The 16,857-nt window shown below is 50.0% G+C and overlaps 1 protein-coding gene across 2 annotated transcripts in view; it reads left to right on the top strand.

Annotated features, from left to right (window-relative positions):
• The window catches only part of NCKIPSD (NCK interacting protein with SH3 domain), a 51,037-nt gene extending 35,647 nt beyond the window's left edge, over positions 1-15,390 (top strand). For both annotated transcript variants that reach the window (XM_032121054.1, XM_032121055.1), the window contains 8 exons: positions 85-255; positions 1,436-1,522; positions 2,889-3,027; positions 8,284-8,364; positions 9,579-9,707; positions 11,367-11,459; positions 12,986-13,158; positions 13,721-15,390. In XM_032121054.1, coding sequence (XP_031976945.1) covers positions 85-255; positions 1,436-1,522; positions 2,889-3,027; positions 8,284-8,364; positions 9,579-9,707; positions 11,367-11,459; positions 12,986-13,158; positions 13,721-13,924 — 1,077 coding nt within the window. In that variant the 3' untranslated portion in view covers positions 13,925-15,390. The remainder of the gene's footprint in view (positions 1-84; positions 256-1,435; positions 1,523-2,888; positions 3,028-8,283; positions 8,365-9,578; positions 9,708-11,366; positions 11,460-12,985; positions 13,159-13,720) is intronic.
• Positions 15,391-16,857: the final 1,467 nt, after the last annotated feature.

Genomic DNA, 16,857 nt, shown 5'->3' with positions numbered 1-16,857 from the left:
GTGAGACAAGATTGCAGGAAACAGGCACCCAAACAACAGCCAGCTGTCAGGGCCCCACTAACCAGTGGTTTTGCTGTCGTGCAGAACCTGAGTGCGGGGCTGCCCTCGGGCCAGATCTGCCACGACGAGCAGCGTCTGGAGGTGATCTTTGCAGATCTGGCCAGGCACAAGGATGATGCTCAGCAGCGCAGCTGGGCACTCTACGAGGATGAGAATGTCATCTGCTGCTACCTGGAGGAGCTGCTTCGCATCCTGGTGAGTAAATTCCTCTCTTTACAGGCAGAGCAGAGAAGACAGCCCTGGTGAAGTTCCTTTTATTGACTTCCTTCACCCTGGTGTTGCCACTGGATCTGCTGTTTCAGGGGGCAGAGGTTTCTTGTGCGTCCTTCACTGTCATTGTGAAGCCCTACCCTTCACTGTGGGCTCTATAGGGCTCTTGAGCTGCCTTTACTCTCCATTCTACCTTACAAAGCTGTTCTGAAAAGCGTTACTGAGCTGTTCTTCATGGGAACTGTGGTATTTACCTATCAAAAGAGGATATAAACCCCCACCTCCAAAAAAACCTAACCTCCCACAGAAAACCTGGAAGTCTCTGGTGAGGGTTGTTGCACTCCTAGGCCCATTTAAAACATCTTCCACTTAAAACATCCTCCCTTGCTGGTGGGTACTTGTGGAGTGAAGCTCATTAAATGCAAAGAACATTCTTTGGTTGCCTTGAAAGTGAGCTTTAAAGCTGTTTTTGTGAGAAAGTATAAAGCATCTGACACATCTGTGCATACAGGAAAGGAACAGGCCCATAGTGAGCAGCAGTGGGATTACTGTCCCAACACTCTCACCAGTATGTACAAGTCCGTCTGTATGTGGGGATGATGTGGGAGCTGCCCTCAGTGCAGTGACACGGTCTGTGCTAGGGGTACTGGTGTGGGCTTTGCTCTGGCACTATTTTGTAGTCCTCTCCAGTTCTGACATAAACAGAACAGGTAAATTTTCTGTAATAAATGTCAAGGTCTTTGTCACTCCACGTACAGCCTGTGCTGCCTCACTGTGGGCCTGCAGGACAAGGCAGAGTGGGGTTTTGTGCAACCATTTCCTCATCACTTAGGGGTGGGAAGAGATGTGCTTCTCAGGATGGGAGCAGTGCTGGAGCTGCCCTGTGTAACTGTGTGATGCTCTCAATCAGGTGCTGCTCAGGTCATGTTTTAGATGTTTTCAGCCCGAGACATGCTCTGTGGCGGAGGCGTTTCTCAAGAATCCACTTTGATGCAGAATATGAAAGGTGATGGTTCTTGACCTGTTTTTGTGCTCTGCCTTCAGTTTCTTTGTGAGATGTTGGGGCTACTGACATCTGAAAGCAAGTGGACTCCCTCAAGGTCCCTGCAGCAGGCACCTTCTGCTTTGATGTGTCACTGGGTTACCTGTCCATTCCTTCTTCCAGACAGATGCAGACCCAGAAGTTTGCAAGAAAATGTGCAAGAAGAATGAGTTTGAATCTGTCCTGTCCCTCGTGGCATATTATCAGATGGTAAGGTGGCAGAATGCACCAGACCTCTCTTTTTAAGATTTCCCTGAAGATGCAAAGGAGCAGGGTTGGTATGATGAATATCTATATAAGATGTTTCCCTTGGATAGGGCTGTGGTCTCACTGGAATTGCAGCATATTCCTTTCGAGTGCTGGCTAATGTCAATGCTACGCATGAAAGTTGTGTGAAAGAGCAGAGGATGCTGTAGACTTTGAAGCAGTAGCTAGCACTGGGAAGGGTAAAGCTTGCTGCTTTTACTGGTCCGTTGAGGGACAGCATTGGTATCACTGGTATCTGGAGGAAGGATTTCAGAGGATGCCTTGGGAGATCTGACAGGCTGTGATTGCTCTTCTTTTAATTGATGCACTCCTGTTCATTAGTAAATAACTTCGCTTAGGAAAGTAGGTAGTGAGTAGAAGCCTTGGGAGTGAGGAAGAAAATCAGTATTCGGAGGAAGAGATTGAAGTTTTGTCTTAAATGCCTATGATGTGTTGCTTTGCCCCCTCCTTCCTGGAATGTTCTGTTGCAGGACTCTGTGGGAGTAAAAAACTTGTCTCCATCTTGTCCCTATGTGCCCAGCTACAGCACATCAAGTCTTGTGGCATTTTGCTTTCATCTGGCACTTCTGTGTCTGAACCCAGACCTCAGCATCAGGGGTCTGTAGCATAGCTGAGAGCAGCAGGGAGGCAGGCTGGGCATACCAGAGCCTGCTGACTTTCACTGCCTGCTCTTCTCTGACCACAATTCCAAGGAAGCCTGACCAGGTAGGGAGCAGTTGGGTGTCCTGTCCTGGCTACTGTCATGCCCAGTGCCAAGGCTTGGCTCACTTGTGTTCTCTGAAGCCTGGAGTTGTTGACTGAGGGTAGAATATGAAGGTCACCTCAGCATCAGAGCTCCTGCACGGGAGCTGCAGGCTGAGCATCATCTTTGCTGAAATCCTTGCATGTCCCAAAACTTCCTAAAGAGAGCTTGCCAATGTTACATTGTCAGGAAACCTTAATCAGAGCAGCATTCACAAAACCTTAGTGTGCTCAGAGAATTCTGGCTACCCAGCAAATTCAGTCTCTCCGCTGGGGACAGGTATGGGTTGTTGGTGTGTCACCAGATTTAGTGGATGAAATGGGGCACCTCACATCTGAGCTCTGGCTGCCACATTGCGTCTGACCACATATGCCAACAACCCGTAGCCAGCCCAATTGTGAACATTATTGTAAAGTGATTCCTGTGCTTGTTAAAAGCTTCTAGGTTCACTGTCACCCTGGGAAGGTCTGTGGCTTCCCAACAACAGGAACTTCTAGAAGCTGTGTCTCTGCTTCAGAGTGAGCCCTCCTCTGGGACATGGTTTGATCTAACAAATTGTTTTTGCAGGAACACAGGGTGCCATTGCGCCTGCTGCTGTTGAAGTGCTTTGGAGCCATGTGCAACCTGGATGCTGCTGTCATCTCAACGCTCGTGAATTCCGTGCTGCCGATGGAGCTGGCCCGGGACATGCAGACTCACACCCAGGGTGAGCCAGAGCTGCTGTTCCCAGGGCCCTGGGAAAGTGTCTTCCCATTACATGATTTGCAGCAGCAGCAGTGGCCCCGCACTGCCTGGCTACTCCACATGCCCAGTGCTCGGGAGGCAATGGTGTCTGGCTTTAAAGTTATTCAGGTTATTACAGCTGTGACTGAGGAATGCACAGGAAGGGATGTTTCAGTCCAACGGTGTGAGGCCCTCCAGCTATTGAACATGCCATTAAATGATCTGTGTCACTTCTTGCAGATGTCTTAAAACACATTTTGAGTTGTACCAGTTTTGTTTTATAATGCTGACAAGAGATACCTGCTGATCTCAAGGAAGATCTCTGCAGTTTCTTACAGAGTTTTTTTCAGCTTTCTATACCAAATTTTTGTGGTGTTTCATCCTGGTGAGTGAGATGTGTGCTGGTTAAAGGAAAAGGCCTTCTCTCCACCACTGTGCCAAGAGAGATGGTAGTGCTGTTTTTAACATTGCAGTCCTGGTCCTCTGCAGGATAGTGCCACAGCCCAGGTTTTCCCAGCTCTTTGCTTTCCGTACCCAGGCTTTGCCCTTATGTTCCTTCTACTTCACACACCTCTATTTGTTAGGATGACCTGTCCTTGCTACTAATAGGAATGTCCTTCGTGCCCTCAGAGCTCCTGCTTAGCCCAGTGTCCTTTATCTCTGAGCAGCCAGAAGGAGATGCTGGGGAAAAGCCTAAGAGTAAGTTAAGCATGTAGTAATACTCCCCTGGCATTACCTTCCAGCTCCCCACACGTGCCTGGTCCTGCACAGTCACAGCTTTGCTCCCCATTTTGAAGCCAGGCTGTAGGCCACCACTGCTGGCAGTGGCATCTTTCTCTTAAAAGGACACTGAAAATCCATTGTCTTGTGCTAACTGTGACCCACAATTAGAGTAGCTGTTGAGTGACCACGTGGATCAAATCAGAAGAGCCTGGTGTTTGCAGCCTTGCTGCCCTGGTTGCAGTCTGTTGGTTTGTTGTGGGTGTCATGAAGCTGCAGAGGGGTATAATTTGGTGATGAGACTCTGTAGGGGTTGGCAGGTCTGCAGAGAACAGGACTGTCCCGTCCATTTCATGTGAGCCGAGTAAATGTCCTAGATGACCACTCTGAACCTGCATAGTAGACATTCCTGTCCCCAGCATCCCAGCAGAGACTGTGCCAACCTGACTCTGGTGGGCAGCATTAACAGGGCTCATCTTGTGTCTGGAAAGAGCTGTAGGAGATGAAAATCAAGCCTGTTGCAGAGGGCTTTGTTTCCTCTTAGATGCTTTGAGGTGCAGGCATTTCAAAGGTGAGGATGGTGGCATTTCAGGGCAGGGCGAAGGGCTGGTGGTGTGGCACTGCAGGTATTAGTCCTGTGCTGGCTACGCTTTCTCTTTTGTTACTACTGCTTATAAATCCTGTGCTGTGAACTTATCATATTCTGGTTATGCATGAGAAGCATCTTCTCCAGGCTGAGGTCTTACTGCCCAAGAAACAAATGCTACTTGATTATGGGACTGTGACTGTGCTCCTGCAGCAACATTTTTTCTGATTTTGTGCTGCCGAAAATAAACTTTATTGTGCTTCCATCATCCATTCACAAAGACTGTCTCCAAGTGAGCATCCTGTGCACCTTCCCAAACAGAGTTCTGTCTACTGGCCTGTTCCTGAGCTGCCTTTGTGCAGGCAAGGTGGGCTGGTCACACTTGCTGTTCCTTGCCTGGTTGCAGTGATGCTGTGTTTTGCCCGGGGCTGTGTCATGTCAGACAGCACAGCTGATTCAGCCTCTTGGTGGTTGTGGAGCTTTGTGCTCTGACCTGTGTGACTTCTGCACACCTCTGCTGATGTCCAGGTAGTACTGAGGCTGGAGCAGGCCTGTCTCTCAGCAAGTCTTAGCTCTGCTTTGGGGTCCTAAAAGCATGGCAGTGGAAGTGGGTGAGAAGTGGCTCTACGGTGTCCTCTGAGCTGCCAACCTGCAGCTCTGCAGCATCTCCCTTTCCCTAGCATCATGTGAAGGTGAGGGTTTTTTTTCTCCTTGCTGTAAGGTGGTCCAGTTGGAGGGTGAGAAGCTGCTCTTCCTTTGCTGACAGACCACTGTGTGGATACAGGAGCCTCACAAACTGGTGTCCTCATCCCATGCTGCTTTCCTTGTGCTCAGCTTTGTGGTAGGCACTTGTGCAGTGGCATCTGTGCAGCATCCAGTCCTCTCAGCCTTCACAGTGGAGCTGCAGGGGGGTAACCATCCTTGGCCCAAATGTGTCTGTCCTTCAAAGGTGTTTCAGGGCATTAGTAGTTCCCTCCTGCCGTTCTGGTGCTTTACTGCTTCATGTGCTGCCAGCAAATGGCAAGCTTGTGTGAAAACATGACCTTGAATCCTAGAATGACTTGAGCTTATTTTGCTACTAAAAACTGGGGAATAGCTGATCCATGACATGCTGTGGAATAGCTAATCCCTTCTGTGGGTGACTGGAGCCAGAGCAATCAGTGCCAACACTGCACAACTGGGGAGCGTGGAACTGGCTGCAGCAGCTCTGTGGGGTCCCTCCTGGTTTATTATTGAAGAGCAGCTGAGGCAGAAGCTCTGTTTGTGGATGCTGGGTGCCTTTGGTGAGAAGGACTTTGCCCTTGGACTGATGCAGGCGTGTTGGCTGCTGGCCAGTTCTTCTGCAGATGTTTGGGTCTACTGCTTCTGGACAGCTCCTTCCCTCTGCTACGGCTTGCCTGCACATCTATCCATGTTAGAATACCTTATAATAAGCCACAGCAAGACAGAGTTAGCCAGAGTAATTCCAAAGAAAACAGACAGGGATAATCCAGTCTATAATCATGACTTTCTCCCTTGTTGCAGCACAGTGTACATGCAAGCCAGCTGTCAGGCTCTTCTCCTGTCAGTCCTAGACAATTGTGTCTGCTCCCAGTGCCCACATTTCACACTGCCGTGTCTAGAAGGTGGAAGCAAGGCCTTCAAAGGCCTCAGAGAAATGCTTTTCATACATGATAGCAGTTTTGCACCACTATCTCAGTAGGCTTCAGCAACACAGGCTGGTGAGCAAACAGCTGCATCTCTCCTGCCTGTCATGGCTGCTTCAGTGATGCTTATCAGTCTGTCATCAGCAGTCCCTCTGCTTCAAGAGAGCTGCATTGGTACTATTTAATTTCCTACAGCCACTGGTGCTGCTCTGTAAGGTAAAGCAAAAAAAGCTGTGTTTTGACTGACAGTTACTCTGTTCTTCAGCATGGTGAGTCTTGGAGTCTTGCCCTGCTGCATCTGGGACACTCCCAAAAACTTGTAGAGCCTGTGCAGAGTGAGTGTCCTGGGTTAATCTGGATTTGCCCCAAGTTCGGGTTTCTGGCTGGTTTCAGCATCCTTTGATTTGTTGGCTTTAGGGAAATACAACAAGGTTTGCCTCCTAATCACATAGACTGCTGTCAACCAGGATGAAGGGACATCAGTTAATGGCAGAAGGACCAAGGAGGTGTAAAACTACTCTCTTCCCTCCCATCTCTAGTCTGTTCTTCCATGTTTGCTACAACCATGTTAATCACTGGCTTCTGGCTCTCACTTTATTTTATTGCTCCTGATGTGATGAGAGAAAATGTTTTGTTGATGAAAGCCTTTCTAGGAACATGAGAACAGCAGCTCCCTGTGTCTACCTCCTGCAGTATCCTGCCTCCAAGACCCAACTCCCATTGGGAGCCATGGAGGAAAGAATGAAGAAACCATGTGGTGAACAGTTTGTCAGATCCCCTTTTTTGCTACTGTGTGCTTTGGCATCACTGTCACCTTATAGCTGAGAACTTCTTATATAAGTATGAATTATATTTAAGTCATTAAATATCCTCCCTCTCTGTTTACAGAGAGTAAACAGCAGTTTTCAGCCTTCCTTTGCTGCCACATGGTCTACAAACTCTTGTTAATGCTGTAGTATCTGGTTAAGCTGCAAATTATCTATTTTTACTCAAAGTACTTGCTGATTGAAAACCAAGGCCTCGTGTGGAGCTCTGACAGAGTCCGTGTGTGCTTTGAGTAGAGGGGCTTTGCTGACAGAGCTGACTTTCCAGGGGGCAAGGGGCTGGAATGATTTAGTAGCATTTTGTTCCCCATGTTGACAGTAAACCCGAGAGCTGTCAAATGTCCCAAGTCCTTTGGCCAAGTCCAGGAGTAGGTGGTGACAGTGAAGGCATCAGCCCTTGCAGTCAGAGCCAAACTGCAGGGTGCAGGTGCTTAGAGAGGGGCTGATTTGTGCACAAAGAAGTGAAATACCTTAAAGGGTTTGGAGGGGGCCATGGAACTGGTGTGTATTGTGCAGGGCAGCAGTATGGCCAGGAAAAGCATCATAGATTGAAGGGGCCTTTTTCTCCTGTAATGAAAAGTAGTTTTGGTCAGTTTTTCATAAATACACCTTCAGTTTCCTTGTGCCCCAGGGCTCTTTCTGGAAGATGTAGCCAAACTTTATTTAGCCAGTATGTGTGGTAACCTATATATAATAATACTCATTTTCCTATTGTCTTCAGACTTGCTGAACTGGACAGAGGCTACATTTGATGAGGGCACAGATCCTATTCCATGACTTTTTTTTGTTCTGCAAATATCTATTGAGAGATATCCATTAATTAAAATTCAGGAAAGACACTGGCAGGGGTCCTTTGGAGCATTCTCATAAAACTGCTGCCAGCAAAAATTGTGTTGGACTAGCAGGCTCTGAGATGTATCAGTGCTGGAGACGTGGCCTGGGAGGTGGGCAGATGCACAGCCTGAGCAGTGATCTGGTCTCCCCAGGGACCTTTTATACCTTCAGGCAGAGCTGAGGTAGCAAAAGTAGAGCAGTGCAGAGATGGTAACAAGCAGCATGGCTGTCTGGGGGTGGTGTTGGTTGGAACAGGCAGTATTTTGAGCTGGCCAGATGGATGCTTTTTCTGGGTTCAGTAATTACATAACTATGGGATGTGTCCTGGGACTGTGCAGGGGAGGTTTTTAATTATTCAGATCAAGTTTGCCCAGATCCTCTGAAGTAGAGGGGTAAAACATAGAGGACTCTTGTTATGATTATTTTTAAATTGCTTTGGAAACACACGGCACAGAAGGCATGTGGTGTGCTAAAATGGGGAAAAACACCCTTACAGCTCAGTCAATACAGGAATGAGGAGCAGGCTAATCAGTGTTAAATGCCTGCATTAAATGTGTGACTTGGCAGCTGCAGCCGGGGGAAGGTTTCACATCCTCAGAAGAACTAATGACAGGACCTTTGTCTTGCAGATCATCAAAAGATGTGTTACTCTGCACTGGTGCTGGCCATGATGTTCTCCATGGGGGAGCCCCTGCCATATCACCACTATGGTAAGAGTGGGTTGTGCTCATGGCAGAGCTGCTGGTGGGATGTCTGGGGCATGCTGGCAGACACAGGGAGGGGACCTTTCCTGATGGTCAAGGTGGGGAAGGCCCAGCAAGAGTAGGGTCTGTTGTTTATCAATAGAGCCTGGCAGCTGAAGCACTGGGCTGAGATGCCAGAGTTCCAAGGAGCAGCACAAATCTGGGTTAGAGCAGTGGAGGACTGAATGCCATGCTGCAGGCAACATGGATTTGCCCATCCCTGTGACTAAGTGGCATTTTGTTTTACCTCTGGCCTGTGTGAAAGCACACACCTCTTACTTGCTTTGGAGACCGTCTGCTGATGAGGCTGAGATCCCAGATCCCTGCACAAACGCCCACTAAGGCTGTCAGCTGCATCATGTGGCCTCTTTCTGGTCTCTCTTCTAGCAGGATAGTGCAGCCCTGTGTAGTTCAGGCTCTTAGGGAAAATGGAGATGATTAAGGGTATCACAGTCAATAATGAAGTGCAAATATTCTCCCTGTTTTATCCTCTGTCCTTTCATTTCAGCCAGAAAGCCCTGCCTGCTTCTTCCCAAGGCTGTGTTGTATTTGGGAAGTTCTGGGCTTAATTTTCCTGGAAATGCAGTAGAGATTTTTATAAGTATCTTGTCAGCAGCATTACCTTAACACTGGGTAAACCTGTACAAGATTTAAACTGGTGCAGTAGAGACTGGAATGAGCCTCTACACCTCCTGTTTTTCTCTCCTTGTGTAACCCTGGCAGTTATTTCCTGCAGGTGGACTTATTTGCCTGAGCTCCTGAGCTTTCCTAATAGCTCAATTGAAAACTTGGTTATTACTAATGATCTAGATTATTAGGGCTTTTTTTTTAAAGAGATTAACTAAACCAGTGGTCAAGAATACCAATCTCTTCCTGACTTGAAGCCCTCACTGGTGGCAGTGGCTCTGCAAAAAGCTACAGCAGGATTTGGTGTTTTGTTTACTCAAAAAAAATTGCCAGTTGGGGGACCAAATTTCAGCATTCCCCTGCACTGTGTCTCACACAAAGAAGCTTCAGTGGTCTGTCTAGTCCACTTGAAGAGCCCTTCATTCCCTGGAGACTGACACTAGCACTCAACTAATGGTTTTTAAGCATAAAAGCACAGACAAGTAGCTTGGATGGTCCCTTGTTGGCTTGGTTTGTTTTCACGGTGCTGTAAATGCCCCTTTCTCCTTGTGCAGAACATCTCAACTCTCAGTTTGTGCAGTTCCTGCTGGATGTGATTGAGGACGGGCTGCCCTCGGACACCACTGACCAGCTGCCTGACTTATTTGTCAACGTCCTTCTGGCCTTCAATCTCCACATTCCAGGTTAAACTGGTGCTGCTCTGCCTTGGCAGGATTTCAGTGGTCTGGAGTGAGGGTGTGAAAAATGGGGAGGGAGAATCTTGCTGGGTCTTGATGGTGCTATAACCACCAACCAGCTCCCTTAGTCTCTGGCACTTCGCTGTGTTTAAATATGGTGCAATGGTATGCCAGTTCAGAAGAAAAGTCCTCTGCCTTCTGCAGGTCTTGGCAAAGCTTCTGCTTCCCTGTCCACACTGCCTGAAGTTCACCCAGTGCCAAGTTGTTGGGGTCAGGCCCTTCAGCATTGGCCTGAGCTGTGCTCTCCCCTGTTTGCATTGTTCTCTGTCCTCCCTGCCCTGCTGAGCTCCATGAGGACAGACAGCACATCAGGTCCCTAGGGAAGGGCATCTTCCCTCCCTCTGCCTGCACATTTTGAAGCCTGTTGGAAGATTGGAGCATAGTTCCAGGTCCTGCTAAGAGAAGCCACTCCTTAACCCAGTCTCCTGTTGCTCCAGTTGTCTTCAGTTAATTAGTTTCCCTTCATCTGCTTCATGACTTCATCCTTGACTTTTTGGAGAGAGGGGAGGATAAAGCAGCAACGATATGTCCAGTTATTTACCTGTTATTTTGGGTTGCGCTTCATTGAAATTTATGCAAAAGTTTCTAATTCCATGTGAAAGTTGATTGCACAGAGACTGATTAAGTATATCTCAGCTGCTTTCATTCACTACCCCTTCCCACACTTACCCATATCCTTGCTGGCTGCAGTAATTAGGCAGTAGTGCATGATAGGCAGTGTGTTTCTGGGGATTATTGCCCACCTGGGGCATAGCCAAGAGCAGTGACTTGTTCTCTGATGCTAAGAACATGGTAAATGATGTTCATGTTGCTTATTAGTGGATTGAATTTTTTATTCCTCTGTCTGAAAGATTCATCTGTCATGCAGTTTGGTGATGCAGCATTAGTTCAAAAACTCTCCTAAATGCATATTATATTGATAGCATTCAGGATTCCGAGACATTTTTCAGCCTGTGAAATACTACAGGCCACAGAGGTAGCCACACTGTGCTGTGCATGTGATTGAGTGTGCACGCTCACGCACGCACATAAGCTCTGCTAGGGTAAGTGTATTTTACAGCAAATCACCCCCAGAGCAGGCAAGGGGCCAGTTCCTAGAAGAAGTCTTCAGCCTGTACCCTTGCACAGCACAGTGTTTAGTGCTGAGAAAAACTTTTCTCTTCTGGGATGCTCCTGGGACTCCTCTTAAGAGAGCTTGCAAGACTCTAAGTTCCAGAAGGGCACTGCTGATAGGAAGTTAGAAGGTACCAAAGAACGGAGCCCTTGGCTGCAGAGGGTTGTGAGCAGAGGTAATGTTTGACAACATAAAGCCTTTGCAAGGTATTTCCCAGTGTTTGGCTGGCAAGGTGGGAACCCACACATGAATCAGGTATACGGAGAAAGCACCAAATCCCCAGTGTTTCATGTGCTGTTTCCAGATTTATTTCACCTTCCTTCCCCCTGCCCACTCACTCTGTGGGCCTGAAGCTTTTCGTAGCCCTGATAGACTGTGGTTCCCCAAAGCTTCCCAGAGCACTGATGTGAAATAGGAGCCACCCATTATGTGTTTTTATCACCATGGTCTTCAGGAGACAAAGGGAGATGCTGAACAGGTTTCTTCCTTAGTTCCAGAACACAGTGTGATCATGACTACAATAAGCAAGCACTCCAATGTCAAGACTTTCACAGAGAAGCTGCTGCTGCTGCTGAACAGAGGAGGTGAGTGTGTGTGGCACTGTTACGTGCCTGGCAGGGGGTGCACAGAGATGCTTGGGGAGACAAGCCCCATGCTCATTAGGGGGTAGGATGTCGGGGATGCAGGTAGCTGAGGAGCGGTCAGCTCAGGCAAGACGTGCTGCTTCCTGGTGAGTTTGTGAGAGTGACAGTCTGCATTGCTGAGGATGGAGCTGCACAAGGAATGAGGTGATGGCTGATGGCATCTAGGGAGAGAGGAGTGGCTGCCATTTCCATATACTTCTGGGTCAGATCAGCTCTGTCTCAGAGCAAGGACCAGCTGCCGTGGCAAGCTCTTGTCTGGGAGGAAAGCTGGTCCTGGGCCACTTCTGTCCTTGGACAGGCAGAGGACTCGATGTGTGCTGGCACACAAACCTCTGCCCATGCTGGCAAACATCTGCCCTGGGGGACAGATGCAGAGGGAGCTTTTGTCTTCTGAAATGCTGCTGAGAGTGGAACTTTCCATTTCTGAATTGCCAGCAGAGGGTTAGCCTTGTGTCTGCTCCAGGCATGGAGTGAAATCCAGTGCACTCGTGGAGCTGTTGCAGAGCAGATTTCTGGAATGCTGGAGATCTCCACAGGAAGAGCGGTGCCAGGTCTTTCAGCCCGTGCTGCAGGCCGCTATTGTGCTTTCTAATACCTTCTGGAGCACAGAGGCTTTGCTGCCTGAGAGAACTCATTTTGTTGAGTTGCTGGAAATAACCCATCCTGTGATGCTTGCAGCTCATCTTACTCTGGCTTTAGTTCTCTTTGGGGCTGCAAATCACTGTCTCCACACTATATCAGCTTGAGGGCAGCAGGCACCTCAGTGCTCTTCTGTCTGGCCTCCTCCCAAAGCCTTTGTTTAGTCCTTTCCCTGCCAGATTCCCTGCAGGGATCACTTTTCAGTGAGGAGCTGGGAGAAGAAAGAGGGGGGCCACAACCTAATGAAGATGCTTCTCTTTTGCCCGCCTTCCTGACAACTGCTGAGGGAGCTGCCATGGCCCAGAGCCCCTCTTGGAGTCTGCAGGGATGTTTTGCAAGAGAACAGGATGCGGTGGCTCATTTAAACTTGGAAGTGTTTCTTTTCTTGCTTCTGGGATAGTACTAGCCTGGTCTCTGGTGAAAGCTTGTTTCTGGTACAGGCTCTGATGGGCTTTTCAGAGGGGTTATTGGACCCCTCTTAATAAACCAGGGAGAAAATGAGTGGTGGCTGTTGAGCAAAAACGGGAGATACTTAGAGGCGATGTGCTAATGAGCTTTCACCTGGCATGGTAGGTGAACTATAAACAGTGATTAAGGCTAATCATAACAAGTTTGGTCTCATCTTGGTAGCCTGCAGAGCTGCCATCCTGATTACACACCTTTGTGCAAGGCACTGAGGTCTTTGGGCACAAAAGCTATCCATGGGCAGGGAGTGGCTGGCCGAGGGCAGGGCAGCCTCCTCTCCAGAGCCAGAGGGTCTAATGAAGGGAAGTGCACGGAAGATGGAACAGTGGCTCAGCACAGTCTCTTCTCTCTACCTCCCCCAGATGATCCAGTTTGCATCTTCAAGCATCAGCCTCAGCCACCACACTCAGTGCTGAAGTTTCTGCAGGACATCTTTGCCAGCAAGGATACAGCCAGCATCTTCTATCACACGGACATGATGGTCCTGATAGACATCCTGGTGCGGCAGATTGCTGATCTCTCCCCTGGAGACAAGGTGCTCACAGTAACCCATGGGCACTGGGGAAGGGAGCACAGTCCCAAAGCAATGGTGTTTTTCCTGGCCCCCATGGGGCCTGCTGGTGCAGGCAAGAGTGGAGTTCTGGGGTGGGCACAACATTTCTGGGTGCTTAAATCAAACTTGGGAGCTGAGGAGAAAGGGAGGATTTATCCTGCCCAGCACACCAGCATATTTGAAGAAAGATCTGCCAGGCTTCTGGTGGTTTGCACCCTTCTGACCATGGATCTTTGGGAAGAGAGACCCTCTGTGAGTAATAGTAGTAGGAGGACTCTCTCGCTTGGTGTTGCAAGAGGCAGGGGATGTACACGTGTTTGAGGGAAGGGGAGGAGCAGCACTCTGTTGCTGTGGGAAAAGCAGAGTTTTCCATAGTTACTAATGATACTTAAGGAAAAGCAGGTGCCTCTGGAGTTGTGCTCTGGTTGATGGTGCAGCAGCAGCTGTTCCTGTGCTCATGCTGTAATGGAGGCTGGCATACTTGTTTATCTCACTTCAAATCTTTGACGGTGCTCTGTGGTTTGTCTCCCCTCCCACTTGGCAGCTGAGGATGGAGTATCTGTCTCTGATGCACGCCATCATCCGCTCCACACCCTATCTGCAGCACCAGCACCGCCTCGCCGACCTGCAGGGCATCCTGCAGCGCATCCTGGGCGAGGAGGAGGAGGACCAGCAGTGCCAGATGGACAAACTGATCATCTTGGAGATTTACAAGGAGTTCCCAGAAATCTCTTCTGGTACCAGCTAATGCTCCTCAGCTTGGACTGGAGTTTGAACCACTTGGATCGACTATGTCTTTTGTTGACACTTTCTCCCCATTCCCTTCCAGTACAGCTCATACCTTATATCCCTCTGTGCGAGGCCTAAGGTTGGGACAGCATTCACCGGCCCTTTGGAAGTGCCAGCAGCAGAGAGAGCATAGGGTGCCCCTGGGGCCTGGTGCCGGGGCAGGCAGAGCGGGGTGGGCGCTGGCGCGTGGTTTGCCTGCAAGACTCAGCAGGAGCTATTTGGGCAGCTGGTGTTAGTGGGAAGGGCAGAAAGCTTGTGGGGGCTTAGTAGCCAGCATGGGGGGATGTTTAGCTTGCACTGGTGTCCCGAGGTCCTGAAGAGAAAGGCCTTTGCCTTAGAGTATCACTTCTTTTCCATGTGCGTCTCTCTCCCTGCAGTGACCAAGTGGAGTCCGCTGGTGCTTGGAAGAAGCTTTTGTAACATCTGTTTTGTTTCCTGCTGCTAGTGCCAATGTGCTGCAGCCCTGCCAAGGGAAAGTAGCTGCTCGCTGTCTAACGCCTCGTCTAGTGAGCCTTTCACTCCCTCCTGGCCCTCAGCTTTGCCTCTGGGCAGCAGCCCACCTTGGGTCATGGAGGCCTTACCCCAGCAGCTGCTTTTCAATCTGCTTTCTATAGTGATGTTTAAATCTGAATTTCTTGCACACTGTGGCAGCCTAGAAGTAACAGCCACGTGGGTGACACTGCCCTTAGGAAGCCCTTGGCCAGACACAGCACAAAGACGTGTCCTGCCAAGTGAAGCTGCCGCTTGCCACCTCTGTTGCAGCATTGCCCTGAGCAGAGGGGCTGCCTCTGGGCAGGCACGCTCTGTTCGTGCAGCGTGTGCATTTCTTGCCTTGAGCTTCATAGTAGCTCTGCCTCGCTGCCCTCCCTGTCCCTGTGGCAGCGCTCAGAGGCAGCGTGAGCCTGGTGTCCAGTAGCTGTTTGTGACTATGCTAAGTGTGGGGAACCCTTATTTATATTTCCTCTAGGTTTCTAGCAAACGGGATTAACTTGCTTCCCTGGTCCAGATAGTCACACACACTAACGTGGGTCTCTTAGATATTTGTGTGCGCAGTGTGGTCACTCCCTGTCCCCAGGTCTTCCTTTGCAGTAGCCAGTGTAAGAGCTGTTGGAAAGTGAAACTGGAAATACTGGGCACTGTATTTACTTTACCTTTTTTTTTTTTTTTTTTTTTGTTAGCTGGAGGGGATGGCACAAGCTCTGCAGGCCTGGACTGGCCACTGGGGCAGTGATGCTTGAGAATGGAGGGTTGGCCTGGCAGCCAAGGGGGGCAAGGAAGTCAGCCTGGGAATGCCCAAGCTTAATAACCACCCTAGTAGAAAAACCTATTTTTTCCCTGTAAAAATGTATGAATGTCAAAAGGGATCCTGTATTTTCTTAAACACTAAGTGTAACCTGCAGAAGAATAAAAATGTCTTAAACTGGACTTCTGTGAGTGTAGCCCTGCCTGCCCAATCCTGTCATGGGGGCACCAAAGCAGGCGTGGTTGGGTGCCTGCTGCCTATGGAGGCAAAGCAGTGGGTGCTGATCTCCAAATGGGGGTAATGCAGTAATTTTCCCTCAGAGCTTCTGGCCTTGTCTTCTTCTACCATGTTGCTGGCTGACAAGGAAGGGTGGAGGGCAGCAGCCCTTGCTAGGGCCACAGCCATCATTCCTGGGGCCTGCCCAGCATCGCTGCTGCACATTCAGGGTTTGGCAGAGCTGGACTCACGGCTGGCTCCCCGCAAGGTGTGCGCAGCCTCAGCTGGCTCCCGGCTGCCAAGGCAGCGAGCCCGCGCAGGCCGGGTTTAATGGTCTGTAGCGAGTGTAATGAATCGCGCCTTGGCTGCGGATCGGTGCTCCCAAACCTCAGCCTGCGCCTGCAGCTCTGAGGTGCCTGGGATGGCAGGGGTTCTATGGTGGGAGGACAGCAGGCACTGGGCAGAGCACTATGTTGGCAGCAGGAAGCTGGTCTCTGCTCCTGGCTCTGTGCCAAGGGAGCCAGCCGGGCCACAGGCACAGCCCTGCCAGGACAGGGGTGTAAATGCCAGGTGCAGGCTGTGCCACTCCAAACATAGGGATAGCATCAAACACAGCTGCCTGCAGAATTGGGACCAGGGCTGTCCTTGCTCCTGCCTCTGGCCTGTCTCCAAAGTCCCCAGGTGTGTGGCCTTGAAGTGCAATTTGCACACCTGGGGGCAACCATGACACATAAGGGCTGCCAGTGCTCACTGGTGTGTCCCCCATGGTGGTTCTCCTGTGCCCCATTGCTCTGTGCAGCACATGGTTGCATGTACCTGTGAGCCAACCTTGGCTTGCTTCTGAGTGCTGCTGGGGTTTGTTGTTGGCTCATGACCTGCTGCTGTGGTGGGATGTTCATCTGGCACTTGCCCTCAGTGACGCAGCACAGGCTTTGCTGTGCCAGGCAAACCCAGCAGTAGCAGGACCTGTGGCTCTGCTTGCCACGAGCCCAGACTGCAGAGCTGGTGGCTTCCATTGGTATCCCCAAGCCACTGCTGTCCATGGGATTGCTCACCCCGGCCCAGCTGCAGAGTAGCGTAACACCCTCTGCCCCACCACCCGCAGCCAGGGCTGGGAGAGCTGGGGGGCAGCTGGCTGTGGGGTCCAGGGGGAGAGATGCAGCTGCTGCCCAGGAAAGGCCTTCACACATCACAGGGAATCAAACTGCAGCGTGTAAACTCACTGCCCCCAGCCTGCTCAGCGGGTCCTGCTCTCCGTGTAGGTGAGACACTCGAGATTGTTTGCTGTAATAGGCCACAATTAGAGCAGTGTCTGCTCGTATTGGTGTTTTTATTGTAGTGCAACAGTGAGGGGTGTTGGGGGGTTGGCGTGGGGGGGAGTGATGCATTGCCTGTGACCTGCGCTTCTGCTTTATTGTCTGGAATGATTCAAT

Source organism: Corvus moneduloides, chromosome 11 (assembly GCF_009650955.1).
Source record: "Corvus moneduloides isolate bCorMon1 chromosome 11, bCorMon1.pri, whole genome shotgun sequence".
NCBI classification, from domain to species: domain Eukaryota; kingdom Metazoa; phylum Chordata; class Aves; order Passeriformes; family Corvidae; genus Corvus; species Corvus moneduloides.
The sequence above is the reverse complement of the archived record's forward strand: the minus strand, read 5'-3'. Positions and strand labels throughout refer to the sequence as shown.